The 23,402-nt window shown below is 44.3% G+C and overlaps 1 protein-coding gene across 1 annotated transcript; it reads right to left on the bottom strand.

Moving 5' to 3' along the window:
* Positions 1-2,676: 2,676 nt before the first annotated feature.
* LOC147648153 (uncharacterized) lies at positions 2,677-8,436 on the bottom strand. The gene is made up of 6 exons (XM_086868735.1): positions 7,346-8,436; positions 6,914-7,098; positions 6,241-6,361; positions 4,524-5,161; positions 4,059-4,173; positions 2,677-3,689 (listed from the first exon to the last, which is right to left on the bottom strand). Exons 1-4 carry the CDS (start codon positions 8,301-8,303, stop codon positions 5,151-5,153), a joined length of 1,275 nt encoding a protein of 424 aa, XP_086724861.1. The 5' UTR covers positions 8,304-8,436; the 3' UTR covers positions 2,677-3,689; positions 4,059-4,173; positions 4,524-5,150.
* Between the last annotated feature and the right edge of the window lie 14,966 nt (positions 8,437-23,402).

Raw genomic sequence — 23,402 nt, 5'->3', positions numbered from 1 at the left:
GTCCCAATTCTTGCTAGTCTTTTTACCAGTCTTTATAGAGAAACAGAAGTTTCTTCCTGTTAATTTATGGAGTTTCTCACAAGAAAACTATTTTTCTTATAGTTTTCTATTGCCCTAATGTTAGCTGCTCAGAGCTGCTATTATTAGAGTTCACTCCTCCCATTTTCACATCACTCTGAAGTATGTATGGGCCATGAGTCTAGAGATAGCATTTTAAGTATAAGTTATTCAAAGGCAAAAAAAGTCTTCTTCATCTGTTTCTGTGAGCTTCACCAGAAAACAGTTTTCTCATTGCCTCTCAAGGCTTTTAATCTCCCAGCTTCACTATGCTATAATTACTCTTTACTCAAATTTACACTTTGAACACTATTCCTCTCTAGATCCTGTATCATGAATTAAAGGAGTTCTTTTCAGGACTTCATTGTCCATCTCCATAGTTTTAACAGGGAGATATTTCAGCTTAATTAAAGCATCTTCTTAATTCTCTACCTTTCCTGAAGCTTCTTTTCTTTCCTGTCACTGGTAGTTTATAAAGTCTCTTTTCATGTTGATCTCTCTCTCTCTCTCTGGATAAAAAGATTAATCTGCAAGTCTCATCAGGGTAATGACAGAGTTAACATCTTGCCCAGGCTTTTGTAGATGGTTCGGAGATCTCTGCCAAACAGGAGCTGGAGCCGTCTGTGATGGAAAGTTCCTCATGGCTGCTCTGGAGCGTGTAGTCGCTGCTCCAACCCGCTGCAAGTCCAGGGCCTCTCTCTTTCTTCACTGGGCAGTTTCTAGTGAATGTAGTTACAGCAAAACCTGCAGCCGAGCCAGAGATCGGCTCGGCCCGGCCCGGGCCCGAGGAAAACCTTCCCCAGCCCCCCCATCTCCCGGCCTGGAGACGGGGCAGGCCCGGCCCCATCCCCGCCCGGCCGCATGGCCTGGGCAGGGACGGGAGGCCTGGAGCTCCGGACCCTCCACAGCCAGGAAACAAAGAGAACCCAGAGAGCTCTGCTTTTACATTTTAAGGTAGGGTTCACAAGTTGATCCCACTTTTCAATGGCCTAAACTGCTGTCAATTCCCAGCAATGACCGATAATTGGTCAGGAGAAAAGACTCCAAGCACTTCCCAGCAACTCCAACTCCCTTAAAGGTAAAGTAACTCCATGACAGAAGGATACTGAAACTTCAAAAGAAACGTGCTTCTCTTGTGTGTGGCAGCATGGCTCTTGCCCAGTTTTCTACTGGGGTGCTGGTAGAATTTAATGTCACTTACAAGCACCTCAAGGTAAATGATGGATATTGCATTTCAGTGTTCGGGCCAAAAGTTGGTTTAAAAATTAGCAACAGAAAAGGTTGTAATTTTTAGGAAAGAAAAATTCTTGAAACTGTGGTATATGGTTTTAAATCAAGATTTTTTTTTTCTAAAAAGTACTTCTTCCCCATTTAAAACTAATTTGTAAAGAACATGTGTCAATGTACAGGGCTGATCACTTTAGGCATCATTGTTCCATATCTTTCCTTTTTCCTACAAGGTACTGTAATTTTTGAATCACAATAATTTTTACCACTTTGAAAATGCAACTTGTGTTTATCCTGCTAGTGAATACTTACCTGTTCCATGTTAAAGAACAGACAGTTCTGAAAGTGAAATATGCTTTATGTAAATGTATCTTTTTTCACTAGTCTCCTGGTATTACATGCAGCAGGGCCAACATTAATACAGTCTATACGGACTTATTTTTGAGAAGCTCTTAGAAATTATTATTATTTTCAGTATATCTGCAATAAATTAAGTGTGTGTTTCAGCTGTGTGCTCTAGTACCAGCAAGATCTCCTTGCAGTGTAGAAATACACAATTTTTGCTTTCTGATTTGCCCCCAGCTATGTCATTGTACTGGGGGTTAGGTGTCTGGATAGGTATCCTTCCTTTGGTTCCTTCTGACCTATAGCGTTTTCCCCATTAACTAGTTGCAGGGAAACCTGACTGCTCATACTTACTGGGTGTTTGAGAAGACAAAGAGTTTGGCTGGGCCCAGGGGGGAAGGGGCCCAGGTAAAAAGGGAGGGGCAGGGGCAGCTGGGGGCTGGTTGGTTTCTTCAGCTGCACAGCAGGACACACTGGAGGGGCTGTTGTTGCTTGGGGAAAGGAATTTGCCATAACCCAGATGGAGATGCTGCTTCTTCTTCTTTTCCTGTGGGCCTCGCAGCCCCTGTCCTGCCGGGATGTGCAGCAGTGCCAGCCATCGACTCGGAGCTGCTGATACACCTCAGCCACCGGCCTGGCATCTCTGCTCATTCCTGCTCTTGCAGCTGGGTGTTCCCCAGAGCCCTGCTGGGGTACTGGCATCAACTGCCTGCAAGGGCTTTGTGAAGCAAAGTCTCTCTTCCATCCTTTCCCTTCTCAGCTGAGAGGGCTGTCACGAGGTCCCTGGTTCTGTTCGGTTGGTAATGCTGTAGTCAGCGTTGTTTGTTTGCCTTGTTGTACATACCGGTCAAGAGCTGTTCTTCCTATCCCCAGGTCTTTACCTGAGAGCCCCTTAATTTCAAAATTCAGAATTCTAATAATTCGGAGGGAGGGAGGTCTACATTTTTCATTCCAAGAGAGACTCCAGCCCTCCCTCACAGACACCCGTCTTAAAATTACAAATGGCTACACCTGCGCTGCCAATACATTACACCATAGAAGTCTCAGTTAAGGGTCAAAAAAGGCATTTATTAGATTATTAGAACAATGTTATGTACAAATATACAAATATGTAAGAATATACAAGTACCAACTTAAATTATGTTAAGAAAACATAATTTATTTCCAGCCTCTACAACAACTCACTATACATAAAAATCAATTAGCTGTTTAACAATTTTTTATGTATTACTATAAACCTACGGCCCATGTAGAAATACAAAAATATACTTTCCCTCTCTAAATAACAGTATACAAATAGTGATCATCACAGCTGACAGAACTATGCAACTCTACCACTCCATACATGTGTAAATGGAACTAAATACACAGCTATACACAAATTCATATAAACGCGTATAACTGTAACAATATACAGATGTACATATAGATTTAGTATTACATACAATACATATAAACAGATATATAAAACATATCAAGATAACATAACAGATATATAAAAAATATCAAGTTAAATATCCACACAACTGCATCAATAGAAATGTACAGCTATACATCTGAATACATATATAAATAGAATTCCATAGAAATGTTAATATACAAATATAAATGTCAATATACAAATATAAAAATACACATATCTACCTATGCAAATACCAATATACCTATTTAAAGAGCCAAATAACTATAATTGTATCAATTGAAATATACACAACTGTATCTCCTATGTATAAGGGGACAGAATTTAACACAACTCTAACAACATATGTGTATACTTCTATACACATATGAAATTACAAACAGGTATGTGTATATATCCATACATATGTACAAAGAATACATCCATAACTAGAGCAACATATATATAAAAATATTCCTATACAAACAGGAATATACATATATACATATATAAATATCCACATAATTATCCCTCTTTATGTGTAAGTCCATTCTTCTTTAAACAGAGGGAACTCAGCCTCCCCCCATCTACAAAGCCTCTCCCTCGGTCTCTTCCTCCCGTGCAGACCAGCTCTCCTGGACAGGGACAGCAGATGGGACATCTGGGAGGCAAAGGGAATACTGAGTCAGTATTAAGACCTTTCCCTTGGCAGCACCTGCCCTTCCAGCAGGGAAGGGAAAACCTCAGAGCCTCCCCAGCAGGGCTGAAAGAACAAGCAGGCCAAGCAGGCCAGCGTGTGGCGAGCGCAGTCGCGGCGGGACTGTCCTGCATCCCCCGGCAGGCCGGCACAGCTCCCGGGCCCTGCCGGCACAGCTGCCTTGCCCAAGGACAGCCCCTGTGCCGGCCGGGGCAGCAGCGCTGAGCAGCCCCAGCACGGGCAGGGGCCGCTCCTGCCCAGCCGGGCAGCGCCCACGGCCAAAGCCCACGCCACCCTCAGCCCTGCCCGGCCTCACTGGCCCTGTGGCCTCACCCAGGCTCTCGGGGTGGCAGCAGCAGTTCCCTGTTCACTGCTCTTGCTCCTGTCCTTCAGCTTCTCCCTGCTGGCTCCTGGCAGTGTCTGGCTGCCCTCAAGGTCTTCAGGACAGCTGTGGCAAAAGCAGAGGCTCTGGAATTGCTTCCGAGGCCTGGCAGAGCTGCAGTCCCTGACCCCTCTGTGCTCCCTGCTGGCTCCTCCATCCCCTCAGCCCCGCCATCCTCTTGGCAAACCCCCAGCCCCCCCTTCAGTTTCTTCAGTCCCTCACAGTTCTCTCACCCCCCTCAGTCCCTTCTGACCTGTTCTGTCCCCTCAGAGCTGGCATCTCCCTCTGCCTGTGCCACTTCCCTGTCACCTCAGTGCCACCATCGCCCTCTGCTCCCCCACAGCCCTCAGTGCCCCCAGCAGCTCAAGGTCACCGTCCCTTCAGCGTCACCGCCTCCTCAGCCCCCTCAGTCTCACCGTCCCTCAGCAGCTCCTCAGGGGACAGTGCCTGGGGCCACCGGCAGCTCCCACCGCTCCAGGGACAGCCGGGGCTGGAACTGCTGCTCCACCTGGCCCGGCCCCAGCTCGGACCCAGCACAGGAACAGGGGACCGAGGGGGCACAGGGGGAAAAACAAGAGGTGAAAAAGGCAGCCGAGGGCAGAAAGAGGTTAAAATGCAGCCTAAGGCTACACAAACATAAACCTAGCCCTCTGAACATCTATATTTCTCTTCAAATATAGCTATATGCATTTAAAAATAGAACTTCCTATATATGTATATTAATTTTACTCTAGACATATATAAATTTAAATCAGAAAATCTATAAATGTAATTCCATATAAAAAATATAACTATATATATCTACACTTAACTATACAGACCTCTAAATAGAGATCTTATATATAGTTATAATCTATATTATATATAAATAATTCAATCTATAGAAATAGAACATTAGAATCTATAAACATAACTATAAGAATTACTTAATAGATCTACAGAAATCTATACATGTAGAACAGAGGGATTCTACCTGCCTGATGGTCACAGGCCCTCCCTCTGTCTCTTCCTGCTGTGCAGGACAGCCCTCCGGGAGACATCCCTCAGATGGCATCTGGGAAGCAAAGGGAACACTGAGTCAATACTGGCTCCTGTGGCTGGGGCCCTGTTTGCCTTGGGCAGCAATTGTCCTGTCAGGGACTGGAGAAGATGGTCTGAAAGGCAGACTCTCCCTTGGGAATTTGAAGCCTGCTCTTTAAAGAACAGGGATCCTTCCAAGTTTCCAAAACTGTGTGAAGCGTTCAAGTATCTCAATAAAGTCTCGGCACCCACAGTGCAAATGGCACCCACGAGAGCCTGAAACAGAAGACGGTCCCCTCTCCCACAAAGAAGCCCTGACTTGTTTTTTTCCTCCGTGCTGACAGAAAGACCTCAGGCCACGCTGCAGTGGCTGAGGCTGAAGGGTGCTGTGAGCTGAATCATGAACCAGCTCCGTGATGTCAGATCTACAAACTGCCCTCTACAGTGAGCAGTACCTGCTCCAACTTGACCATCAGCTCTGACAGGACAAGCTGGTAGGGAAAGAGCTCCCTACAAGGCCTGCAGGCTGCACCGACTTGGCCAAGGATTGGATCCAAAGGGCTTCCTCTCTCCTCTTAGTCTCACTAATCTGGGGTCACTCAGGCTTTTCCTTGTGTTACCAGATTTGTCATTTTTCAATTAATTGGCCTCTGATGTTCTGCTCTCTTTGTTTCTCTTGTGTCTCAGGACAGATTCCAGCAAACTGGTACTACAGTCAGCAATTTCGACTTCTGCCCTCATTTTGCACTCTTTTTTTCCCCCCTGTTCCTTCAAGAAGTGCTCAGCCCAGCTTCCCCTGTCACCCTGCAGAAAATTGATCCATGGGCTTCAGCACAAAACTGGGACACCCAGCTTGGTGACGCAGCTCCCACAAGGTCAGGTTTATTCTTGGCTCTCTTGTCACAGCACAGGACTCAGTGTCAGAGCCTCTGGAAAAGTGTGGAGGGCAGGGCTCGGGGAACTTGTGCCAGTGCAGGACTTGAACTAAAGGCACCAGGAAGCACAGACCCTGCCGACAAGAACTCAGCTCTTCTGATCTCCCTTCCTGTCAGGGACAGGCTCAAAGCAGCCATGGGCCAATGGGGCTCAAACCAATGTGGGCTCTCTCCTTACCAGGCTCCTCAGGCTCTGGGCAACTGTCATCGCAGTTCTTGGTGCCAGATGAATCTTCCTCTGCTGCAGCCTCGTTCATGGGTTCCCTTCCTGAGGACTCAGAGGCAACATGAATATTCCCCTTGAAAGAAAAGCAGAAAGAAAGAAACCCAAAGATCACTCAATATTTTCTTGGAATCACATCAGGGCTACAATAACCCTTCTCCACTCCCAAAGGACGTGGAGCAGAGGCTGGGGAGGAACACTCAGCACACAGTTCACATGATAAATCTTTTCAGTTCAGGATTCCGTGGCCAAGGCTAAACAGAAGCTTTTACAAAATGACCTCTGAGGCAAATAGTGAACACAGAAAACCAGAAGACACCAAATGAGGGGATGTGCCCTCATGCTCTGACCCTGGCTTACCACACGAGCTGTAAGAAATTAGCCAGCAGAAAGCCAGGGGCTCTCCTTGTTGCCAACACAGCTGTCAGTAAGGGCAGAGCTCGCTCCCAGCACTGCCCAGGGCTGTGTGCTGCAAAGTCACACACAAAGCACACATTTCTGGCTGGGAGTCTCACCACCCCACCCAAGCGCTCAGACAATCCATCACAAGGTGGTGCTTTTTGGAGCCACTGAACAGCGTTAAAAAGCTCTCGGTCCAGCCCCTTTTATTCCCATCCAGTGGGGTTACCTGAGAAGAGGGAGACTTCTCAGACAGGGATCTCCTGATCTCCCGAATCATTTTCTCCACAGCAAGGCCAAGATCCAGCGGTGGAGATTCCTCTTCCTTAAGTGCGCTCTCTGCTGAGGCCGTTGATGCTGCTGCACAGGCGGCACTGCCAGGTGGAGCACTGGAGGCTGAATTGCCTGGAGTGGCTGCAAGAATCCAAACACCTTGTGGTCAGGCTCCAGAATGTGGCTTTGGGATGCAGAGCTCTGCTGCTGCCTTGGATGCAACACATTCAAAGGAAAACTAGGCAGAGAATCTTTTCGCCTTCTAGAACCCCCTTGCTAGCAGGCTTAACATTTTCTGTCTCAGAATGACACAGCATTGTGGGAAAATACTTCCAACCGCCAATTTTCAGGACCTTTTGGAAAAGCAAGGCTAGAATTCTTTTCCTACCTGGTGGGTTGTAGGCTGGGGGCTGCTGCTCCCTGTGGAGCTGCTGGAAGCTGCAGGGCTGGATCCTGACCACCTCCCGGTCGGCCGGAGGCAGCTGCTCCCCATAGAGCTCCTGGAAGTGGCTGGGGGGCCGCTCCCGGCCGAGAAACAGCGGCCGCTCCCCGTGGAGCCCGAGCAAGTCGCAGGGCGGGATTCGGAGCAGCTCCCGCTCGGCGGGCAGCGGCCGCTCCCCGTAGAGCTCCTGGAAACGGCTCGGCCCCTCGCAGCGGGCCGGCCCCGGCCGGTCCCTGTGCAGCAGGTGGAAGCCGCAGGGCGGGCGCCGGGTGAGCAGCGGCCGCTCCTTGGGGGGCTGCTGGAAGCGGCCGGGCCGGGGCCTGCGCAGCTCCCGCCAGTCCGGCAGCGTCCGCTCCCTGTGCAGCAGGAGGAAGCCACTGGGCAGGGGCCTGGGCGGCAGCGGCGGCCGCTCCTTGGGGAGCGCCTTGAAGCGGCTGCGTCTCTCCCGCCCGTCCGGCAGCGGCCGCGCCCTCGGCAGCTGCCGGGAGCACCTGCTCCTGTCCCCGCCCGCCGCCGGCCGCTGCCTGCTGGCCGCGCTCCGGCGCTCGATGCGGAGCAGGAGCTCGGGGCGGTCGCGGCGAAACCAGGGGTTTGTGTAGTGGAGCCACGCCCCGGCATCACCCGGCGCAGCCGCGCCGGCCCGGCCCGGCACCTTGCGGAAGCCGTAGCGGTAGAGCTGGCGCACGAAGCTGAGGAACCGCGTGGCTCTGAAGGTGTGCGGGGCTGGCCCCTGGTCGCCGCCCGGGCTGAGAAGCTCCCGCTCGAAGAGGGAGCGGTCAATGAGCAGCCCCTGGGCCTGGCTGTCCCAGCGCACGGAGAGGACGCGGGGGCTGTTCACCAGGCGCCACAGCTTGGCGGGGAAGGTTCTGGCATTGAGCCCGGCGGGGAGCGGCAGCTCCGCCATGGCGCCGATCGACGACTGTTTGCCACAACGGCCGCGGCGCAACGGCCTCAGCCGCACTGGCAGCGCGCGGCCTGAAGGGGAGCGCTGCGCTCGGCCCCGCGCGCGCCAGGCCCGGCCCCGGCACGGGCCGGACTCGGCGGGGACGAGCGCGGCAGAGCCGGGGCTGCGGGCACAGCGCGGCGGCTCCGGGGGCTGGCCGGACACGGCCCGGCAGGGCGCGGGGCAAAGCCTTTCGTTCTCTGCCTGCAGCCGGCGCCCTGCCATCGCTTTGCAGCGCAACACCAAACTGCCACTGCAAGCTCAGGAGCTTTCAGAAAGGGGTCCAAAGAGAGGAATCTCATGGGAAATTCTTCCGGCTTGCCCAGGACAAGTAAAATCGTTCTGTGTTCTGCCTAGCTGAAGGGAGAGAAGAGATACTAGACTGAGTAGCTTTGCTGTTTTGGTTGGGGTTGCAAACAGAGTTGCCCACTTCAAAGCAGACAGGTCCAGTGGGAGAAGGGGAAATGATGAAATTGAAGACATTCTTTTTTGCCCCTTTTCCAGCCAGCTGGCTGCTTCTTTCTCACTGTCTCTGCCTGTCTTCAGCAGATTTGGCACATTTCTCTTTCTATGGAGACAGAAGAAGCAACGGGAACGGGCAGCAATTTTGTCAGCATTTTCACCAAAGCTAAAATCCTGCCCCCTTGGAAGAATGTTGCTTTATGCAAGGGGTTAATCACCTACAGTTAGAGTGAACTTGGGCAGGTGTCTTCACCGAGAGGTTTTGGCATTTCTCGTTCCTCAGTACTAACTTCTTCTCTTTTTTTCTTCCCCCAGCTGGGAGAGTTGAAATGCCAAAAACCCTCCTGCAGCCAAGTCTTTTCAATGTAAAGGAATACAATTCAGTAAATTGAATAGTTGTGGGGCCCAGGTAACCCACTGATTCAGAGATCCTGGCCCTCCCCTGGAGGCAAGATACTTTCTGTAAGAGAGAGAAAAGTAACACTCCCAGAAATCTTTGAGTTAGTTATGTTAAACTGTTAGACTCCATTGGTGTTCTCCCCTTGCCATCCCACCCCGATACTTGTATCCCGGTTTCCCGCCCCTCTCCAACCCTATAAATACCCCAGGTTTTCCCCTGTTCTAGAGCAGCTGTCACCAGCTCCCTTCGCGAGAGCATAGCTGGAATAAAGGCTAATTCTCAGCAGAATGCCACACAGTGCTCTGCTCTCTCCTTCCATGTCGTCTGCACGCTGCCGCTGAGCTGAGCTGAAATTACTCGCCGAGCAGAGGACGTGTCTGTGCCCCAGGCAATCTGACAGTGGATTCTGCCGCGGGAGTTGCAGCACCCTTCCCACCTCTGTTGCTGTGGCAAATAGTAATTTGGTATAAAAGAATACAGTTCAGGAAAAGAATACAGTTTAGTAAAAAAATTACAACTGATAGATAGAATTTGCCAGGAATTCAGTATGATTAAAGCATAAGAAAAACTGACCGGGGTGCAGAGGCTTCCCACCCTGCCTCACGTACAAAACAAAGCACTACAAGCTAACCTTATAAGCTGTATGCTTATACATATTCATGAATGTTTCCCATAACTTTCCTCTTAGTTACAATTTTTCTGACTTTACCTCACTATTCTTCATGGTGCATGCTTCACTTGTTGTTAGGGGGTCTTCAGTCTTCTTTTGGTGGTCTTTTGGCAAAAGCTTCTCCTTTTCCTCGTTGTCCCTTGGATAACCTTACAGGTTTGCGCCCGCGTACAAAGCATTGTGTTATGTGAGTCTACTCATTAGTCTGATATTTACTGATTTTTAGGCCCAGTGCCTAAATTTGTCCATCTCAAGGCTGTTTTCATCTTGGGGCATCACCCAAACTACATCCTGTTCCTCAGTTTTAACATGTACCATCTGTAAAGGGGTGCATCTCTCTTGGAACACTGATTCTTTTGATTGCTTCTAATAACCTTAATAACAGTTACCATTTAGTTAACACTAATCAATTCCATTTATTACAATAAGACACCCCAAGAATCACACCACAGGCCTGAGACAATTACCCAAACACTTCTTGAACTCTGTCAGGCTTGTTGCTGTGAGCACTTCCCTGGGGAGCCTGTGCCCAGCCACTCTGTGGGTCAAAAACTTTTTTCCTAGTACCCAATTTAAATCACCCTGACACAACTTCATGGCATTCCCTTGGGTCTTGTTTTGGGTCAGCACAGAGAAGAGGATAGTGTTTGTCCCTCTGCTACCCTACCCTGAGGAAATTGTCTGCTATGGGGTTATCTCTCACTAACCTCTTCTCGGCTGCTTCCATCACCTTGGTCTCCTTACTCTGCACACATCCTAATAGTATGATTTATTTAATATAGTGCAGTGCCCAAAACTGTCCCCCGCACTCAAAGTGAGGCCACACCAGCGCAGAGGAGAGTGAGACAATCTCTTCCTTCACTTGACTGGCAATGCGTGGCCTGACGTGTTCAAGGTCAGCCCTCCTGGCTACCAGAGCACCCTGTTGCACATAACATTTTTTAACAAGCTTGGGACAAGATGGAACAGATATTGAGTAGAAGTAGAGGAGATGTCCCAGGATCCAGAAAAGGGAAGACAAAATTTCACTGTCTGTGCTTACATTTTACTTGAGTTCTTTGTGCAGGTGCTTCAAAAGGCAATGACTCATCTGTGCCAATCTCTCTGACCAGCAGTGTCAGTGTCCCATTTGTATGTGTGTCTGTTTCTCTGAAACAGGTGTTTGGTAAATGGAAAAGCAGCAGCTGCATCCCTAAGCCTGGTCAGAGATCTCATGTCCTGGGGCACTGGCTGGGCCCAGCACAAGCAGGAGAGGTCCTATCCTGGACAGCTGGTGGAGAGGTCCTCTCCTAACATCTCTTAATAGAAAGGATAGAATATGGGAACAAAGACAAGAATTACAGGAGACATAAAAAAATAACATAAGTGTAGCAATCTAGAGATGAGATGTAACAGGGAAGAGATATAAAACAAATTGCTTGAGAGCAGATGATGGATAAAACTTACTCAAATAAACTCTATTATTTTTAATTATGTCAGCTCTTCTAGGAAATTACCTCAAGCTGCAGTATTTAAAGGCTAATTCTTCAAGCTTTGGCTTCTGTGATTTTGTGAGAGTGTTACTTCAGTTAAACATGCAGCAAAGTCAGCCTTAGATAAGCAGTGGTTTTAAGCACTCTTGACTACATCTAACCTTCCAGAATTCACTAAATTGCCTTATATTCAGGTAAATTTATAATTAATTCTATAGGGTAATTAGTAGTTCTAAGACAGTGAATGACAGTCATCATAAATCATGAAGACCATTTAGTTCTTATGAAAGATAAGTAATGAATTACATGCTCTTTCCACAATGCAGCCTAATATCTTGAAATGCATGTTTAACTTTTAATTTAATAAGCTAGTGGCACTAGTGTACAAATAAGTGAAAAAAAATTTATATCAATATCCTTAGATCAATAATTGTATTTTTAAATGTTTGACAGTTTAATGTAGATCTCACAGAATAGGCACCACCAAAGATCATGCTCATTAATGATGATCACTCATCCTTCCTTTTGTCAGAGTTTTCAGTCACAGGTCTCTGCCTCTTCAGTCGCAGGTCTCTACCTCTCTTCTGTGAAAGCAATACAAAAATCTCCTATCCAGTGTCAAATTTCTATAAGAAAATAATGATTGACAGTTCCAATGAACATGACTGCCATGTCAGTTAAGCTGGTTCATATTCATATATATTCAATATAGTCTAATATCCACTTAAAAAGGGAATTTAAATCTCCTGGGCTTAAAAAAAAAATTTGACATTAGCAAAGTGTATGTGATGAATAGAGTTCTCTGGAAAATAGAGTGAAAGGAAAGAGAAGAAAAATTCTGCCTTTTTTTTTTTTTTTTTTTCTTTAGACCTCAACATATTTAATATACCTAACATCTACAGCCAATTTGAAAGTTCAAAAGTAAAACTATAATTGGAATTTTATTTTCCAATGCTCTAAGGAACATTTTTATATCAATATATGTCATAGAGATGTCCAGATTTTGCTTTTATCTCTAGGATACCAGAAGGGAGCCTATAATTAGCAGAGGTTTTAATAAATAGAAAAAGCTAAAGGAAATGTGTTCCTGTCTAGCTGAATTTTAATACAATTAAAGCTTTAAATTTTAATTAAATATGTAAAAATTAATCAGTTCCTGTGGCAACTAGTTCCTCTAATATGGTCAAAACACCACAAATAATGAAAAAACATATAAATCAACTATTTAATACATTGAGAGGTGGACAGTTTTTTCAAGATGGCTTTGCAGAAGAAGTTATTCAAGCAAATACATTAATAGTTCTACGCAACAGATAAAAGAATAAACAATTATGTTATTAGGTTAGGCAGTTAGTTTAAAGCACTAGCTCAGTCTTACTCAAATGCAAAACTTTTTCAACTTTTGATCTTCAGTTTTCAAAGATTTTTTTCTTCTAGAGTCAGATGAAACTTCTGCTCATATAAAACTCAGTTTTTGCAAGTGAAATCTATTTTCTGAAGAAGTTAGTTGCAGAAAAGCAAATAAAAACCATAAAGGAAATAAAGATTATGCAACTGACTCTTGCGTGCATTTCTTAATATGCTGATATAAACCTACTGTTAGACCAAAAGAGAGAGATGGGTATGGTAAGTATTTAGAATTTTAGATTCTAAAAGTTTGTCACAATGCTAGGTTCTGTTCTGGTAACCCTATGCTCTCAATTAAATCCTTAGAGAACTGTACACACCTTTTCACACTCAGGGAACAGAAAAAAACAACAAAAGGAAGCAGAATTTTGTCTTGATAAATGTTGGTATAGTCAGAAAAGCCAAACACTTTTATCATCTTGTCATAAAATGCTTTCATTACTCATTATTAGACTCAGTTCACAAGGAATGACACTGGCATTTCTTCTCTGATGGAAATTTCTTCTGCTCAGAAGAACAACTTCACTCACAGCCCACCGTACAGTTGTGGCAATAAAATACATGGTTATTCTAATGTTTGGAGCATTGAACTTCACATTGGAAATAATTATCATAACTGGTATACCAGCTTTGAGTTACATTGCACCATTTATCAGAGTCTCCCAAAGAAGCCTGCAAATTTGAAGTATCCCTTGCCAAATGAGTGTGAGACATAGCGTGAGATCAGCTTGTCTCATTTCACAGATGACAAACTGATTCACACAGCAATTTGACAGCTGATCTATGAATCTTTTTCAGAAGATAATATAACACTCTCCATACTGAACATCATTCCAGTTCTACTTCTTTCTGTTTTTCAGAAAAGGAGTAGACCGTAGTATGTTGGCCTGTGTTAGATGTTTTTAGACCATGTATTCTGTAAAGAAATTATTGACTGTAATTTAACTTAAAAAAATACTACAGTGATTTCTGGTAACTATTTTTGCAAATTTATTGGTGGGGAATTGGGAAAAAAAATCCCCAAAATTATAAATGATGGTATGTTTGTACAAATCCTTGGCCTGGACTTGTGAGTTTTTCCCTATAATCTCATCTTTTGAATATATTATCCCTAGGGCAATGCATGATCAAATATTTTTTATTACAGTTATTTCCTGTTGCTAGGAGGTGCCATTATCATTGGAAAGAGTTCCCAGATTTGTTTCTAGGGGGTTATCTACATGTCTGGGCTGACACACCAAATTCCCCCTGCCACAAGGCAGGTACTCAGTGCTGCCCAAAGACATGTTCAACACTTAGAGGTATTCTCCTGCCTCAACCTGGCCTAGGGCTACATGCTGGCCTTTCAAGAAACCAAGAGGTGAGTAGGGATCCCAAAATTATACAGTGGCACCCTGTAATGGTTTTAAAGCAGTAACTAAAAAATTACTTATTTCTTGCTGTGAGATATGGATTAGAACAAGAGCAAAACAGGCTTAAAACTTAAAAAGGAATAAAGAAAGTTTATTAACAAAACTACAAGAATAAAAACACCAGAATAAACTTCCAGAATAGTCTTTTATCCCCCACTACCTGACCATTCTTTTGTACACGTGACAACATAGAGACAGAAAAACTTCAGAACTTCAGTGGTTAAAACAGTCCCAATTCCTGCTACAGTCTTTTCATCAGTCTTTGTAGAGAAACAGGAGTCTCCTTCTGCTAATCTATAGAGTTTTTCACAAGAAAACTATTTCTGTTATAGTTTCCTATTACCCTGATGCCAGATGCCCGGAAATCTTGTTATCAGAGCTCACTCCTCCCATTTCACATCACTCTGAGGTGTGTGTGGGCCATGAGTCTAGGGATGTCATTTTTAAGGATGAGTTTTTCAAAGGCAAAAGTTCTCTTCATCTGTCTCTGTGAGCTTCGCTGGAAAACAGTTTTCTCTTTGCCCTCAAGGCTTCTAATCTTCGCTTCACTCTGTTCCAGCACTTCACTGTATCATAATTACTCTACTTTTTACTCAAAATCCACACTTTGAACACTCCACTCCTCCCAATATACTCTGTCATGAATTAAAGGAGTTTTTTTTCAAGACCTTATTGCCCATCTCCATGGCTTTAACAGAAAAATACTTCAGCTTATGAAGCATCTCCTTTTTCTCTACCTTTTCTGAAGTTTCTTTTCTTTACTGTTTCTGATAGTTTATAATGTCTCTTTACATGTTGATCACTCTCTTTTTCTCTCTCTGGATAAAAGGATTAATCTGCAAGTCTCATCAAGGTAAGGAAAAGTTTAAAATCTTGCCCAGGTTTTGTAGATGGTTCTGTGACCTCTGCTGGAGCAGCAGCTGGAGTTGTCTGCGATGGAAGATTCTTCATGGCTGCTCTGGAGAGTGTGATCCCTGTCTCAGCACACCGCAGGTCAAGAGCTTTTTTTTTCCTTTCTTTACTCGGCAGTCTCTGGTGAATTCAGTCACAGCAAAAACTGCAGCCGAGCCAGGGACCGGCCTGGCCCGGCCAGAGCCCGGGGCAAGCCCCGCAGGCCCCATCTCCCAGCCGGGAGCCGCTGGGCCCAGCCCAGCCCTCACCCGGGCCGCATGGCCTGGGCATGGAACGGGAGGCCTGGAGCTCTGTTACCTTTCACAGCCAGGAAACAAAGAGGACAAGAGAGCTTTGACTGTACACCTTAAGGGGGTGTTTACAAGTTGACTTCACTTTTTAATGGTCAAAACTGCTGTCAGTTCTTAGAAATGACTGATACTTGGTCAGGAGGAAAGACTCCCATCAGTCCCCAGCAGCTTCAACTTCCTTAGCTCCCAAAACCACCTTAAAGGTAAAGCCACCCCATGACACACCGTGAAATGGAATCAGGTAATTTTTTTATTTTAAACTTCACCCCTTTTTAGCACATATTTCCTATTTTTCACTGCACCCATATTTCTCCCTTATTCCCTCCTCTCATTTTCCCTGTTTCTGCAGCCTGGATAAAATCCCCAAGATCAAGTCACCGCTGGAAGAGCAATTCCTGAGTACTTCCAATGAAGGCACAGCCTGAGGACTCAGGTGGTCCTAAAAACCCCACCTGTGTTGTCCCACTTTAGAACTCAATCTTGAATAATTGTTATCTGCACAACCTCTCCAAGAGTCTCCCCAAGTTTTCCTTCTTCTTCATCTCTTCTCCACCCCTCCCACGGAAATCTCAAAACTCTCCTTTCTTAATCCAATTTTTTTTTTTGTCCAAACTCTTTAACCCCTTTTTTTTTTTCACTCAAAATCCATTTTTTTTTTTCTATAAAATCCAATTTTTTTCCTGCAAATCCCCCTTTTTCTCCCAGCAGGTCTTCCTGTTTCCCCAAAAAACTCCCCCTTTTTACCACAAAATGCCTCATTTTCCTGTAAAATCCCCCTTTTTCACACCAAATTCCTATTTAGTTTAGGGTAAATTTGGGAGAGAACTTCTAAATGGGGTTCTCTCAGGAAAGCAAAATTTAAATGACTCCTCTCTCTAACTGGTTTGGGAAAAAAGAAATCTCTTGGGAGAGAAGTGGAAAAAACCGTATATTTAACAGAAATTAAATAATATTAAACAATAAAACTTCTCACTGTTCAATGGAATGGCAAATCCCAGAAGAAAAGTCTTTCTCTTTTTTGGTGTAGCTTGGTTCACTTAGGTTCTTATCAGTTTCTCTGGCACTAGAAAGTGCCGAGGCCCAAGCCCTAGTGGGCCAGAGGCATGAGCTCCCAGGGTTTGTCTGGGTGTTTTATAGTCTAGAGTAGGTTTGAACAGATCCAAGGAAAAAAATAAAAAAGTCTAGGGAATTTCTCTGTTTTAGCTAGATACCAACTAACTAACTGTAAAAGAGAAGCTGTGTCCTGCAGTCTGTCCCTGCTGCAGACACCACAGTCCAGGAGAAGGATGTGGGGGAGTGATGTTTTCTTTCAACACAAAACTGCGGCTTCTTCTTCCCCCTCTTTGCTCTCAGAGCCAGTCTTAAAGGTGCAGAACTTAATATAAAACATAAACCAGGCGACTGGATATACTAATATTATAAAGTCACCCCAGGACATTCCACTCCTTATCCCCATATCATCAACTTATTACTAAAATTAATATATATTTTAACTTTACAACACATTCATTATATACAGACAAGGGAATTCTTTCATGGTTCTCACTTAACAATCAGATCTCTCTGAGGTACACATTGCGTTCTTCTATCTTTCTGTATTACCTACTATGTGTAACTCGGTCTCTGAGCAAAGACAACTTTACGAATGGGTTTGTCTGTACTTGAAGTAGAATTGATTTAAACTGCCTTTTTAAACAAACTTGTGAATGTACTTCCAGGACTTTTTTTCTGTTTACTGTATGCAGGGGTATAGATTGGGCTGGGCCTTTTTGGTTGGTGGAACTTCGGGCGTTAACTATTGTTGCAGTCTGTTTGTTGATTTCGTTTGTACAATTTATTGATTTGTTCCTGTTATTCCCCCCCATGGTTTTTTAATGGTTTTGCCCCCTTTTGTCAATTTTGTAAACCCCTCCCCTTGTTCCTGAACTGTAAACCCTTCCCTTTGTTCCAGCACCCTCCATGCCCCTCATGCCCATGCAATTCCCTTATTGGCCTTTAGTACTGTAATCCCCCCCCTCGACTCCTCCACCGTTATGCCCTGATTGGTTCTTGAGTTGTACACGCCTATGTTTAAAACCCGATGCATGGAGGTGCTCGGGGCTCAGTCTGTCTTGTCCTTCACCTTTCCAGTCCATTCCCCTGTCACTGCTCCCTTGTCCTGCAATAAACCTGGTTCCTGGGAAGTATTTGGGGCTCTGAGCCTCCTCCATTCCTTTGCCGAGACCCACAATGGCGAAACCGCAGAGCCTAACGGCGGAGGGCTCTGAAGGTTCGGTCTGGGGAAAACTCACTCCCAGACCGTTCCCCACTCCTGGTGTTGCCAGTGGCCAGAGTGAGAGCTAGCCAAAGCGTGGAGGGCCGCGGTGGGCAGCGTCAAACTATCTACGTGGCTTTTGTTGACTACTCTTTGGGTTTTTACCTTATGGATCATCCTGTGGATGGGGATTACAGCATTTTGATTTGTCTGATACTGCTGGCAGTGCACCATTGAGGTGGCAATTGGTACCAGTTGTTTTTCTACTTTCAGGTATCTTACTTGTCATGGGGTGACTTTACCTTTAAGACAGCTCCGGGAACTGGGGGGAAGCTGAAGCTGCTGGAGGCTGATGGTAGGGTTTTTTTCTGACCAATTATTGGCCATTTCTGAGAATTGGCGGCGGTTTTAACCATTGAGAAATGAGATCAACTTATGAACACCACCTTAAGATGTAAAGCCAGGGCTCTTTTGTTCTCTTTGGTTTCTGGCTTCTGACGAGGGAACAGGCTCTGTGTCGGCCTCTTCCCCCCAGCTCCAGGCCAGACAAGGCCGCTGAGGGCGGGGGGAGGTGGGGTGGGGTGGAGGAATGGAGCTGGCTGGCCTGACTTGGTTTCCAGTTTCTGCTGCTGGACTGAAACATGACACCATGAACATCTGCAGCTTTCCAAGACTTTAACTCCTTTACTACCTGGATGAGACTTAGAGATTACTTCTTTTCCCAGAGAGAGAGAAGGAAGAGAGAGAGAGGGATAGTCAACATGAAGAAGACATCATAAAGACATCAAAGACAGTGAAGAAAAGAATCAGATTTTAGAAGGAGAAGAGAGAATAAGATGATGATTTAATAGCTGAAATATTTTTCTGTTAAAGCTATGGAGATGGACAACAGTGTTCTGAAAAAAGCTCCTTTAATTCATGACAGAGTATATTGGGAGGAATAAAGTGTTCAAAGTGTGGATTTTGAGCAAAAGGTGGAGTAATTATGATACAGTGAAGTGCTAGAACAGAGGGGGGAGAAGTAATAGTTGAGATTTGGGGCCTTGAGAGGCAAAGAGAAAGCTTCTGTTTCCAGCGAGGCTCACAGAGACAGATGAAGAGAACTTTTGCCTTTGAATAACTCATCCTTATAAATGACATCCCTAGACTCATTGACCCATAACACACCTCAGAGTGATGTGAAATGGGAGGAGTGAACTGATGGCAGATTTCCAGGGAGCTGGCATCAGAAAAATAGAAAGCTATAAAGGAAATAGTTTTCTTGTGAGAAACTCCATAAATTGGCAGAAGAAGACTTCTGTTTCTCTACAAAGACTGATGAAAAGACTGTAGCAAGAATTGGGACTATTTTAAACACCAAAGTTCCAAAGTTTTTTGTCTCTATGTTGTCATGTAAACAAGGGAATGGTTGGGTAGTGGGGGAAAAAAGGGTTTTCTGGAAGTTTTATTCTGGTGTTCTTATTCTTGTAGTTTTGTTAATAAACTTTCTTTATTCCTTTTAAGTTTTAAGCCTGTTTTGCTCTTGTTCTAATCCATATCTCACAGCAAGAAATAAGTAAGTTTTCTAGTAATTTTTTAGTTACTGCTTTAAAACCACAACATTTATTTGGTGCATTGGCTGGGAAACGAAATTAGCAAATCTAAACCACTACATTACTGCAGATGGGTTCTCTGGCTTAGACAAGGTGTTCAATTGTTTGACGTTCTCTGTCTTTACAGCTTCTATCTTAAATGCTTACTTGAGTTTCTTTGGGTTTTTAAAATACTCACTTCGGAGAAAATCTATGCTGAAAATGCATGGGGCCTCTGGGCTAGTCACATCAGGGTGTGTTTTCCACTCACTTCCACTCAGGCTTACATCAGCTTCTACTAAAGTTTTGTGATCCCCCTGTCACATCAGTAATAGGAACAGATTCTGCCCCCACATCTCGTGATGGGATTAACGTGCACTGCACACCAGTGTCAATTAAGGCTTCGTATTTTTGTGGTTCTGATGTGCCAGCTTAACAAATGACACAGTCTAAAAGACACGTTTTTTCCTAGCCTCTACCTGGTTAGAGGCAGGGCTCCTCTAAGTTTGGTTATTTTTTTTTTTTCTGTGCGTATTTGTTTTGGAGGTTCTTTCAAAGGGATCAGACATGTTGTTATCATATTTTGCAGTTTGACTACAGGCTGTAGGAGACGCTTTCTGGGGACGGTCAGAGACACGGCAAAGACCTCTATAATCGAGTTAAGTGTTAGAAGTTTATTTCAGGGCGTGGGGTAGAAAGAGAGAGAAAGAGCGAGAGAGCGAGAGCAAGAGAGAGAGCAAGAGAGGGCAAGAGAGAGGGCAAGAGAGACGGAAAAAAAAGAGAGCGAGAGAGCGAGAGCAAGAGAGAGAGAGCAAGGAGCAAGAGCCAGAAAAAAGAGCAAGCAAGAGAAAAAAAAAGAGAGACCGAGCTCTTCTATACCACTACTTATATAACCTATACCTTTGAATATTCTATTCCTTAACTAACCAATCTTTCTAAGTATACTAATATAGTAACATTTGTGTACAACCTATAGAAATCGCTATTTTTGCATATTTTTAGTTATCTCAGGGTCCTTCAGACCTTTCCTTATAAGGCTGGGATGAGGGGTCTCAGCTTGGTTTTATTGCAGGAAAGAATGTGTTCTGGCATACCAGCCCAGTTTCTCTGAATTATTCAAACCGTGCTATCATTTGTATTTCTTCCTTAGCCTTTCTGGCTACAAAATCATATTTATAATTTCTTTCTAATTCTACCTTCCCAACAACAGGCTAGTGGAGTGGCTTTTTTTTTTTGGTGGAACTTCTCTTCTGAGTCTTGCTTATTTATGTACTTGTTTTGCCAGAGCAGCAGTAGATTTTCCATCATATCTCTTCATGTTTTTTCTACAGTCATGCAGGAAGAGCTACAGCTTAGCTCATAGTTTTTTCTTTTTATCTGGAGAACTTCTGTGTTGAGTACCAGGGCTCCTGGTCTGTACTGTGCTGTGACTGGAAGAAGGTTTTCTCTGAGTTTCTTGAGATTTTCTTCTGTTTTGTCTTTCAAGTTTTGCAGACATGTTCTCACAGCTGCAATTGTTGCCTGTATAGGGCCATGCACAGTGTCTACGTATGCTCGGAGCATCTTCGCCATATCCAGCACGGTCTCTTCTCTGTCATCCCGCTTCATCGTTGCTAAAGCAGAAAAGTATTCTTGTGGCCCAAGTCGATCAAGTTTTCGCCACATCACAGATGTGCATGGCACCAAGTCTGGATTTCTAGTGTTTAAGTTATTCACAATGACAATCTTTACTACTGTTACTTCTCTCAAGAACTGAATTCTTTGTTTTGTGATCTTCTAATGAGTTTGTTGTATATAGAGATTGTCTGCGTACTGATATTTTTGTGCCACACTTCTCAGGACCCATTTCCGGAGACTATAAGGGTCAGCCCCCCTCATCATTCCGTGGTCGATAACCGGATCGTGTGACAGGGATCCCAGATGCTTCGCTTCAGTCCCGTCCAGAACTGTAGCCTCACCTGCAGCATTCTACAGACAGACTAACTAATTAACTACAGATTCATCAGGTCATCGAGTGTAATCCTTTCTTAGGCCACAAAGGTCCTTCAGGGAGAAGGGCTCACCAGTGCCTTCTGATTTTGTGTCAGTTGCTGTTCTTGAGGGTCCTTCCCCCACATCGCCATTATCATCATCTACTGGCCGATCGGTTTTGGTTTTGAATTTCATGCTTCTCATGGTAGGAGCAACAGACACTGGCTTAGGCTCACCGTCTGGTTTGGCTGCTGTCTTGGGTTCACTGTTTGTTTTAGTTGCTGGCTCGGCTGCAGCTTGAGTGACTGGGGTAGCTGCTGATTTATCTCCCTGCCCTACAGTATCTAGCAGCATGCAATAAGCATATGCTAGGGCCCAGCTTATTGCAATGAGATTTTTTTTTTTCCTTTAGAATTATCATAGTAATTTTATTCTAGATATTTCTTTACTTTATTTGGGTTTTGAATTTGTTCACGTGAAAATTCCTAGGCTGGGGCATGAGAAAATTTCTTCAGGGTCCAGCTCATTCTCTCTTAGTCTCTACACTACTCAGTATTTCTTACACCTGAGTCTACTTCTGGGGAAGGGGTCTCGTTATTCTTCTGGATATCACAGCCCTCACTCTAGAGAAGTTGTAGACAGTATAGAGGAAGCTTAAGAGCTGAAATACTAGGAAAGTGATATCCTTAACACTCAGGGGAAACTGGATATTCTCAAAAAGGGACATAACAGATTCAAAGGAGAAAAAGGAAAGGAAAGGGTGAAAAGCTTCACCTCTTGTTCTTCTGACAAACTGGGTGTAGTTACTAATAAACCCCCAAAATGTGCTATGGGATAGGGAGGCAGGGTCAGAAGAATAAACTCTAAGCCAAACATACTTGGCAGAAACTTCAGTACTTCTATGAACTTTTTATAAATTATCAGCGAGCCCAGCACAGTAACTATTCTAATCTGTGTTCTTCTACTGTAAAAGAGGGAAAAGAAAGATATTAAAGCTTTAAAAAATTTAGGGACTAGATTTACATGAAGACCTCCACCCTGAGAGACATTATGCATTTAGACAACATGGCTACTGACTGCTTTATTTCAATACAGAGTACATAAAACCAAAATACAAATTAGTAATCAGTACAGGTTTTTCTACTTTCTCAAGCCCCACATTGAGCTCCAAGAACTGTATTTGTCCTAGTTCAGGGCAAATTTGGGAGAGAACCTCCAAATGGGGTTCCCCAGGAAAGCAAAATTCAAACTACTCCTCTCTCTAACTGGTTTGGGAAAAAAGAGATTTCTTTGGAGAGCAGTGGGAAAAAAATGTTTATTTAACAGAAATTTGAATAATATTAAACAATAAAACCTCTCACTGTTCAACAAGATGGCAAATCTCAGAAGAAAAGTCCTTTTCATGTGGTGCAGCTCAGCTCGCTCAGGTTCTTATCAGTCCCTCCGGCGCCAGAAAATGCCGAGGCCCAGGCCCTGGTGGGCCACAAGTGTGAGCTCCTGGGATTTGTCTGAGTGTTTTTCAGTCCAGAGCAGGTTTGAACAGATCCAAGGAAAAAGAAAAAAGTCTAGGGAACTCCTCTGCCTCAGCTAGCTAAAACAAACTAAAAGCTGAAGAGAAGCTCTGTCCTGCTATCTCTCCATGCTGCAGACACCACAGTCCAGCAGCAGGATGTGGGGGAGTGATGTTTTCTTTCAACAAAAACTGCGCACTTCTTCTCCTCTTTCACTTTCAGAGCCAGTCTTAAAGGTGCAGAACTTAATATATAACATAAAACAGGCGATTGAGGATACCAGTATCATAAAGTCACCCCTGGACACATACTCAAAACAAAATAGTTTATATAGTATTATATATATTATATAGTATTATATATATATTATATAGTATTATATCTTTGTCAGACAGGTTGTGCAAAACAAACCATTTTGAAAATTACATTTTTAAGCAACATTATTATTGCAAATTACATGTAAGAAATTACATTTAAGCAATATTATCACACGTTGCACAAATGTAATACAAGATACACTACAAAATATATATTTTGTTTGTGGTTGAATGCAATTTCTCATAGGTACCAATGGTTTAACTACCATGCCAGAAAGAAAAACAAATATTCCTGACAACTGGACTCTGGATTATTGACACAAATGTCAGAAGAATCACTAAAACTGACAGCAGTTTAACTTCTAATGTACAACTCTGATGAGTTTGGCAGGAGAAAAACAGCAATCAATA

Source organism: Cyanistes caeruleus, chromosome Z (assembly GCF_971803275.1).
Source record: "Cyanistes caeruleus chromosome Z, bCyaCae1.hap1.1, whole genome shotgun sequence".
Lineage (NCBI taxonomy): Eukaryota > Metazoa > Chordata > Aves > Passeriformes > Paridae > Cyanistes > Cyanistes caeruleus.
The sequence above is the reverse complement of the archived record's forward strand: the minus strand, read 5'-3'. Positions and strand labels throughout refer to the sequence as shown.